The 9,654-nt window shown below is 42.7% G+C and overlaps 1 protein-coding gene across 1 annotated transcript; it reads left to right on the top strand.

The window, feature by feature from the left end:
* Nucleotides 1–203: 203 nt before the first annotated feature.
* On the top strand, nt 204–9,398 carry fam83ha (family with sequence similarity 83 member Ha). The gene is made up of 6 exons (XM_026190277.2): nt 204–541; nt 1,408–1,859; nt 1,970–2,134; nt 2,906–3,030; nt 3,167–8,156; nt 8,258–9,398. The coding sequence occupies exons 2-6, from the start codon at nt 1,416–1,418 to the stop codon at nt 8,267–8,269; spliced, it is 5,736 nt and encodes a 1,911-aa protein (XP_026046062.2). The 5' UTR covers nt 204–541; nt 1,408–1,415; the 3' UTR covers nt 8,270–9,398.
* The last annotated feature ends 256 nt before the right edge of the window (nt 9,399–9,654 follow it).

Below are 9,654 nucleotides of genomic sequence, written 5' to 3'. Positions count from 1 at the left end.
ACACAAAACGTATTAACTGATAATAACTAATGATTCAGAACAGTGTTAGGTGGGGGCGGGAGAGAAATATGAGCGATCAACGCAGGGTTTTTATGAACTAGCAACGCATTACCTGATAGGGCTAAAACTAGCCACAAAGTTCGGCTCCAGTTTACAGCAGTAGTAGCGAGTGAGTGTCAGGAGTGGGATGATAACATCTGGGCAGAGTTCAGCTGGCTCAGGACAGCCACGGACACTGAGAGCTGAGCAGAAGTGAACAAACTGCGGAGCTGCTGCAGCCGGTGAGGCGGGGCGAGGTCTGTCGACACTACTTTTTTCCTCCGGTCGATGCGTCTCAGACATTCTCGCCAACATGTCTCAAGCATGACAGCAAACTGGTTTAGCTGGGTGACAGGGGAAAAGGCAGTGTAAGAGTAAACTTTCGGCAGGTCACACCTGGACTTGGAAGCTCGGTACAGCTGTGAACAACAACACGGTGAAGAAAGCAAGATGACTGCTGTGAAGTTTAACCGACGGAGAGCTTGACGGGTACACCAATGAGGTAGGCTCAGCAGACGGTAACTGTGGGGGCTGTATGGCTCTGTGCTGTTAGCCCCTGCGGTGTTTGGGCTAGCTGGATCCAACATGAGACTACAGACTGACCCAGCTCCGGTTAACTTTTCTAACTCGGTGGGGGGAAAAGTTTTGTCCGTAAATGACAGACTCACTTGCGTAGCGGCAACACAAAGCTATTTTATCTTTAACTTATTTACTTAGAGCTTGTTGTCCTTTAACGTCTGCTCCAGGGCTTTGAGCTTTACTCTTTACTCCTGGTGTTTCTTTTCTCGTTTATATGAGATTTCTGGCTTTACATGAAAGTTCAAATGGAGTCGAGGGTGTTTGGCCAGAGGGAGGGGCCACACCCTAACCATCTATCCTGTGGTTAGATTCCATTTCCCTCATTGTGCTTTCACCGGTCCAATGAAATTGTAGCAGATGCTGCAATATCTCTGAGAAGTATCCACTGGCGTCTATTTATTTTTATTTTTTGGGTTGTTGAGCTGGGTTTGTCACGGTGTATTGATAGAGTGGTATCTCAACTTGGGTGCAGCTAGTTGATTTTTAAGAAAGTGAACTCCACCACTGTTGTAACTATGGACCCAGACAGTGTAAATATGCCACACAAACAGTAGAATAAATGCTTCTGTTACTTTTGATTTGTTAGAGTCTTTATCATGTCAGGGTGGTTTTTTTTGTCAAATAGTACATGTTGTTATCTTTAGATTTTATTCTATCTCGCATGACAACAAGAAGCAGCGAATTAGACATCTGTGGGTTGTGTGAGTGTATCTGATTACAGCTGAACCCAAATTTGGTTCAAAAACATTTACAAGTTGCGTATCTTTTTGCCCTTTGTCCTCTCCTAAGACCACAGTATGGCGCGTCGCTCTCAGTGTTCCTCTGCTGGGGATAACCCCCTGGACCCCAACTACCTCCCTCCTCACTACCGGGAAGAGTACCGCTTGGCCATTGACGCTCTGGTTGAGGGGGATTTGGAGGGGTACTATGAGTTCCTCAAAAAGGCGGATGTGGTGGACTTTCTGTCCACACCTGAGATTCAGCACATTATGGGCTTCGTTCAGGGTCCCCAGCTGATCGGACACTCTGAACAGCTTTTTCTGGAAAGCGGGGGAGATGGATCCTCAGACACTTACTGGCCGATTCACAGCGACCAGGACGTCCCAGATTTGGACCTCGGGTGGCCCCACTTGCAACTCTTCAGTGTGCCCACAGAGGTTACCACTCTGGTCAACCCCCCTGAGCCAGACATGCCAAGTATCAAGGAGCAGGCCCGGCGACTCATCAAAAACGCTCAACAGGTTGGCCTGCGGTTTCCTTCACATTAATCACCATTGTTCTTTTTTCGACTGTCATGCTCATGGCACTTTTGTTTTCGCTTTGGTCGCTTTGTTTTCTTTCATTTCCTCAGGTCATTGCCATAGCGATGGATATGTTTACCGATGTTGACATTTTTGCGGATGTCCTTAACGCTGCCACGAGAAACGTTGCTGTCTACATCCTTCTAGACGAGCTGAATGCACATCACTTTGTGAGCATGGTATCCAACTGCAGAGTAAACCTGCAGAGCATTCAGGTGATTGAGTATTCTTTGCAATGCATTTTGTCTTCTTACATGTTTAATTTCCACTCCCATTTATACTTTATGTCTGGCCTTTTACTTCATATACAATATGCACGATCTGTGGCTCAAAGTAGTCCTTAACAAATTTGCTGTTTATGTCTGCTTAAACTGATTAAATGGTTGAAATCTATTTTTATTATGCGTTTTGAAGGCTGTTTTGTCTTCATTTGGAATGAATGGATTTGGCACTACAGGCCACTGAGGAGGGGTGGGGGTGTTTGGAAAGCACTGAGAGATGACCCATAGTTGTTTTGTCTTTTCATGGGATTTGTTGACAGTATTACAAAATTTTGAATATCACCAGCTTTATCTCCCAGTGGTCTTTTCACAGTAAGCTATATTGTCCAACAAAAGCTAAGCAATTGGTAAAAGATGACTCTCTCAAGTCTCCACTGGCACAGGAAAGTTCTTAGAACTGCATTTTATGCTATTGTGTAATATAAATAAAATGCCAGTATTAATACAGCTGAGCCTGATATGTTGAGTAAATGGAGACTGACTCATTTAGTGATGTTTAAAAAAAATCACATGACCAGTATAGTACTGCAAAAGTGAACTACGTATACAATCTTTTTCTCCTTTTCTGTGACGTTATCTCAGAAGACGCAGTGCTAATGCAATGCTGCCACCTATCTTGGATTTATGCAATTGAAAACATTGCTAGATGTGCTTCATACATTTTTAGGTTTTATAAATCTTAAGGTGATTCCTTGTGCCTTGCAGTTTTTACGAGTGAGAACAGTGTCTGGCAGCTCGTACAAGTGTCGCTCAGGCAAATCCTTCAAAGGTCAGATGATGGATCGCTTCTTGTTGACTGACTGCAGGGCTGTGCTGAGTGGAAATTACAGGTGAGGCTGTTTAAAACTACTGCAGAATCCTACTACACCAGGATTGTTTCCTAATAAATGTGTTGTGTTTGCAACAGTTTATTGAACGTTTTAACGATTCTTGTATTAAATTGCACTTATCTTATGTCATGTCCAGCTTCATGTGGTCTTTTGAGAAACTACACCGCTGCATGGCGCACCTGTTCTTCGGACAGCTCGTGACTACCTTTGATGAAGAGTTTCGGATCCTGTATGCTCATTCCCAGCCGCTGATTGTTGAAGATTTGGTTCCTCCAGTGGAAGACATGAATCCATTACAAAAGAGGGAATACGCCAGTGACAGGCTATCACTGTACAGGGAGCCTATGAGAACTCTGCCAGCAGCTGATTCTAGTCAACCAGATGAATGGGCCAGACAGTCCTGTGATGAACGAATGGATGACGATTGGAGAAGGGTGCCCTTTAACACTAAGGAACCCCTGCGTGGACCCGCAGATTTGTACAATAGGTTTCCTTCCCAACAACCACACGTGGACCCATCATTTGATCAGGGATGTGCCAGGATTCCACCGATGGAAAATCGACCCTTTAAACATCCTGGCTTTGCTGAAGGTGTTCAAGGAAGATATCCTTATCCATTCCTGCAAACTCAGGGAATGCCAGAACCTGAGTCCCAGGGGAGGCATTTTTACAGGGGCCAGCAGCCTTATCTAGGACCAGCACCAGGACCAGAAGCAAATTACAGCTATGACAAGTTCTGGAGCCAAGGCTATCTTTCAAGAGATCAATACTCTGAATCTGCTTTACCACAAGAGATGCAACCACCTGATTTTGACCCTGTTTTTAACTACTTGTCATCTACCAAAGACTATGATCAGAGCTCAGAGAAAATGCTTCCTGCAGCAGATTTTAGTTCGTCTCAACCTAGAAGACTAAGTTTAGGCCATCCATATACGTGCCAAACCTCTCCCACGCCCTCCAGCCACGCTGATCAGAGGCAGTTTCTTCAGGAGTCTAACAGTGACCGCAAGGATCCCATGGTTAAAAAGGGGCTGAGAAACTGGAGGATTAACTCATACCTTAGTGCATATGATAATTCAGGAGATGAAGGCCTGCCAGTGGAACCACCTCAGGCCCCAGATCCTTTTGAAGAGCCCCGTAACACCATGCAGAAAACAGCACCAGGGGTTGATTTGTCACTTCCTAAAATCCCAAATGTCAGAGAGTTCAAAGTTCCTGTTATATCCAGGGTGAGTCAGATACCAAATTATGCCAAAACAACAGCCAGAGAACAGCCTAAGGTATTGCCCGATGAACCTCCTGCAGTGGCAGAAGAAACCAAAACAACACCATCAGAGTCACAAACCACAAACAAGGAGGAAAAGAGGACAGAGGAGGGAGAACAAAATGAGCCAAAGACTTCTGTGCTTCTGCGGTCCGATTCTTTCCGAAGGAAACTAAATGCTAGTGGAATGAACAGGTGCTCCAGGTTAAGGTCCTCTCTGATATTCAGCTCTCTGGATCAGCCAGCTCCTCAGGATAGTCAAACTACCCCTCCTGAGCAAAAGGACGGAGACACTGAAGACAGTGACAAAACTGAATCTGAAAAGATAAAACTACCCTTTGTTTCTCAAGTTCTGGGACAAAGGAGAACTGCTGCTAGAGAACCTTACGAATGGACTCGGTACCTAAAGACATCCACAGAAACAAAACCAGACAAGGAAAGCACTAAAGGAGATGATAAAAATTCATCAAAGCAAGAAGATTCAAAAGACGTTTCAGAAAAGCGTGAGGAAACAGAGTCAGCAAAAGTACCCCATGTAGAGCAGCCTAATCTTTCGCCATCCATGCCTCGATCCAAGCTTTCTGAAGCTGAGCTACCCAAAACCAATCAGCCGGTACAACCACCTAAACCTTTAGCCACCCTTCTACCATATGCAGATATGAATGATCCTGATGTAAGATTAATGTTTTTCAAAGAGCTGGCAGCAAAACGCAAAGCTGAAGCAGCCACAAAAGCTGCAAAGGGCAAAGGAAAAGACCCGGTGAAACCAGAAACTGAACTAAAAGTCAACAGTGGTGTCAAAAAGGAGGGACCTGAACCAAGAGAATCCTCAGAAGACAGGGCTTCCAAAACTGAGGGGGAAAAGAGTGCTACTGCAGACAGTCAGTTAGCTAGTGTGTCTTTTGAATCCAGTGAAAACATTAACCAGCAGGACAGTCAGATCGAAAATCACTCCAATACCTCCCAGAGCTCTAAAGAACAAAATAAAGTAGCAGAAGATTTAGGCACAACAAAACTGGACAACAGTCAGTCAACAGATCTTCTTCCTGCTTCCTCAGAGTTACCTCTGAACAAATCACCACAAGAACCCATGCTGTCAGATCCTGCTGATGACGAGAGCAGCCCCAGTCATCCACCCACAAATCCTGCTCCCACTAATGTTTCTTCACTTACACAAAGTACTGATAAAAAGGAAACCCCAAGCCCGGATTCTACCTCAAAGGAGTCTAAATCAGTCTGTGCCAATTCTGATGAAGGACTTTCTGCGTTGGCTTCTCACACCCAAAATCCTGAATTGACTCATTTAGTAACCAGCATCTCCCCTCCTGCAGTAACATCAACAGTTGACGCCTCTGACCCATCAATGCTGAGATCCTCCTCTGAGAATAATCTGCTAGATTATGGTTCACAGAAAAGTCCAGTTTCTTTATCGTCCAGTACGCCTTCTCTTTCTACCACTGAAGAGAACAGACTTTCAGAAGATTCCAGTTCACACCCTGCTTCTGGCATATTAGCTTCAAATGATGATAAAACAGAGGCACATGACTCTATGAGCTCCTCGCCAAAAGGGTTAGCAGAAGATTCTAAATCTAAAGATACAAGTAACCAAACTCCTCTAGATTCCTCTTCCAAGTTGCCGTCATCCCAGACTCCTTCAGCAACTGACTCTGAACATATGGAATCTGGTGTTTCTCCTGAGGTGTTTGTTAGTGGTGCTGAGTCAAGCTCATCCTCGTTACAGTCCACCACAAGCGTTTCTGGTGCTACAACTTCCACAGAAAGGTCAGAAAAAGATATTTCTGAATCAGAGAAAGCCAATTGTAAAAGCGAAAAAGATCCTTCTGTAGCTGAGAAGAGCATGACTGAATCAGAAATACAGGTTTCTGAACCAGAAAAAGATGCCTCTGAAACAGAAATAGGCATGCCTGAATTAGACAAACGTGTATCTGAATTAGAGAAAGTCGTGTTTGAAACAGCTATTTCTGAAACAGAAAAGGCCATTTCTGCGACATCAGACCCAGGAAAGGGTACTTTGGAATCAGAGAAAAGTGTTTCTGAATCAGAAAAAGACCTTATTGAAACATCAAAATCAGAAAACGATATCTCTGAATCAGAAAAGAACCTTTCTCAAGGAGAAAAGTGTGTTTCTGAATCAGAAAAATCTGAGGGAGCTCTATCTGAAACAGAAAATGCCATTTCTAAAAAACAAGAATCAGTAAAAGATATTTTTGACTCTGAAAAGAGCATTTCTGAACCAGAAAAACATATCTCTGAATCGGAAATAGGCACGTCTGAATCAGAGACAGCTGTTTTTGAAACAGAAAAGGCCATTTCTGAGACATCAGACCCAGAAAGGGGTACTTTAGAATCAGAGAAAGGTGTTTCTGAATCACAAAAATCTATTTCTGAAACATCAAAATCAGAAAACGATATTTGTGAACCACAAACACGCCTTTCTCAAGTAGAAAGACGTGTTTCTGGGTCAGAAAACATTGTTTCTGAACCAGAAAAGTCAGAGAGAGATGTTTCTGAATCAGAGATAGGTGTATCTGAAACAGAAAAGGCCATTTCTGAAAAACCCGAATCGGAAAAGGATATTTCTGAATCTGAAAAGACTGTTTCTGAATCAGAGGAAGGTGTTACTGAGTCAGAAAAGAGCCTTTCTCAAGTAGAAAACATAGTTTCTGAACGAGAAAAGTCAGAGGGAGCTGTTTTTGAATCAGAGATAGATGTATCTGAAACAGAAAAGGCAATTTCTGGAAAACCAGAATCAGAAAAGGGTATTTCTGAGACTGCAAAGACTGTTTCTGAATCAGAGGAAGGTGTTACTGAGACAGAAAAAGAAGTTTCTGAATCAGAAATTTGCTCAGTTCAAAAGGCTGTTGCAGAGGATTCTGTGGTTCCTGAATCTTCACATGTCAAAGGTGATATCATACCTAGTAGCCCTTCTCCACCTGAGCCATGTGTACCTGAGCTAAAAGAGCCCACTATTACTGTACCCACACCCACGGACACTCCAGCCAAGCATTTGCCATCAGAAGCAAGCTCCACTGTCATTACAGACTCTACTCTTAATGCTTCGCAGTCAGAAACAACTGCAGCTCCTCAAGACGCACAGATACAAGCAACCCCTCCCTCTGACCTCAACTTTACAGGAGCTGAGGCACCAACCCCTGCTGAAACAGGATCACGTTCCTCTCCTTTGTCTGAGTCAGTTGAATTCGTTTTGCCCCCTGAAGCTAAAAAAGCAGAAACCAACATGTCTGCATTGCACACTCTCGCTGATACAAATTCCCTTTCCAACCAGACTCCATCAGAATCGGATAAAGCCCCCAAAACTCCCTCTAGCACAAATGAGCCTACCTCAGAGCCACCTGTGCCTGCTGAAAATAGTAAAACAGAGCCTGAGCAACTGGACACAGGCGGGAGAAACTCAGATCATACCCAGGGTACAAAGGAAAGCAGTGCCAAAGAGTCTGTCGGCAGTGAGAAAACGAATGACCAAATACAGCAAAGTAACTTTTCTGAATCAGCAGAGATCACATCCAAGCAGCCCAAATCGAGCCAGTCTCGCTACCACTCATCCACAGCCAACGTGCTCTCGAGCAGCAACCTCAGAGACGATACCAAGCTGCTCCTGGAGCAGATTTCCGCTAATAGCCAAAGCAGGAATGAGGCTACCAAAGAGTCTCCCGTTACCGATGACGAGAAAGAAGACAAAGCTGACAAAAATGCTAAAAGGGAGAAAGAACGAGGACTTGATAAACTAAACAAAGGGCAAAAATCACCTCAGGAGCGAGAAAAGCTGCTGGAGAGGATCCAGAATATGAGAAAGGAGAGGAAGGTTTACAGTCGATTTGAGGTATGAATGTATTACCAATATTGTTTGCTATTAGAAGCATTAATATATATTTAATTGCCCTTGTGGTGAATCTATTTTTTTTTTTGTCTCTACTATCACAGATGACAACTTAAATGGGATCCAAAGAAAGATGAGATATTAAAAGGTGGATACAGGATGTGTAGAAGGAAGTGAAATTAAATAAATAAAAAGCTGGCAAAGATATTTGTTGGAAATGGGATTTCTCTTCTGGGTTGTATGGAAAACAAGGCTTATCATGCACAGAAGAGTCAGGGAACGTGTACTGAAGCGTGAATTTAGACAATATGCAAGTTATTGCAAAGCCGTTGTCCCAATTACGTGCGACGTGTTCAACAACGAGCTTCTTACTGTGGCTGAATCATCAAGTTGCTCCCAGTATGAACTGAGAGCATGAGTGCAGGATCGAACATGTTTTTACTGACTGCAGGGTAACGTGCAATGTGTCAAACCAAGTTTCTGTGAAGAGGCCTTCTTGCCGTAATCTTTTACAACACTGACAGCAGCGTCAGCTAGTTTTATGACGAGATGTTAGAGAACTGATAATCTGCAGTGGTCAGATTTTGTAAAGCTGTAATATACTATAGTTTGTATTATAATGGTTCACCTTCATCTTAAAAAGATGATAATTACATATATTTGGAAGTAAGTGGATCTGTGGATCATGCTGGCATAAATAAACTGTAAAGTTTTTCATCCTAAACATGCAACCGAAAACAAGGAAATGCACACGATGGACTCAGACGTCGACGTGTAACACTGTGTCGTTTTTGTTTTCAGCTGTTGAAAGCAGATGTCATTAAGGTTAATGATGAATATTCAAAGGTGCATCAGGTTTACTTCAAGGTCTTGTTTATATACACCATTCAACGCTTTTTCATTTACACATTTTGGGGAACAAACCCCAAAATCCAGCATATGAAGCTTTTTTAAGTGTTTACTTTGCCCGTGGAAAGCCAAAACTATCCGACAGTATGGGGTTGCATTTTATAATCTGCTGAAACCAACCTTTTATTTGTCTTTTAAACTTTTCTCTACCCTGCAGTTTTTAAATCAGTACTTGTTCTACGTGTCTGTTGAAACTGATCTTGAAGCTGTGAAGAGTTTACATATGTATGTTTGAGTATGTAGAGCTGAGCAGTGACAGTGAGTTCTCACAGATTTACAGTATCATACCTGTCTTCATCACCTTTTGCTGTTTGTAAATAAAACTTCTTAAATATATCGAGGCTTGTTTGTTTTTGTTGTTGTTTTTCTCCCATGTCTGTGGTGCAGTTCATTAAATTCATCTTTGATATAGCACAGAAAGAAACTCAGGTACTGCTTTAAAAGTAAATTTTAGGTACTATGACACTATTTCCACAAAATTAAACATGCCATCTAAAATAAAAATAAAACCAGAATTAAATAATAAATTATTTAAATCCTTAATTGCAAGAGGTTTTTAAATATTTACGTATATAATGTTTCATATGTAACA

The sequence above is a fragment of the Astatotilapia calliptera genome, chromosome 13, assembly GCF_964374335.1.
Source record: "Astatotilapia calliptera chromosome 13, fAstCal68.1, whole genome shotgun sequence".
Taxonomy (NCBI): Eukaryota; Metazoa; Chordata; class Actinopteri; order Cichliformes; family Cichlidae; genus Astatotilapia; species Astatotilapia calliptera.
This window is presented reverse-complemented; position numbering and strand designations above follow the sequence as displayed.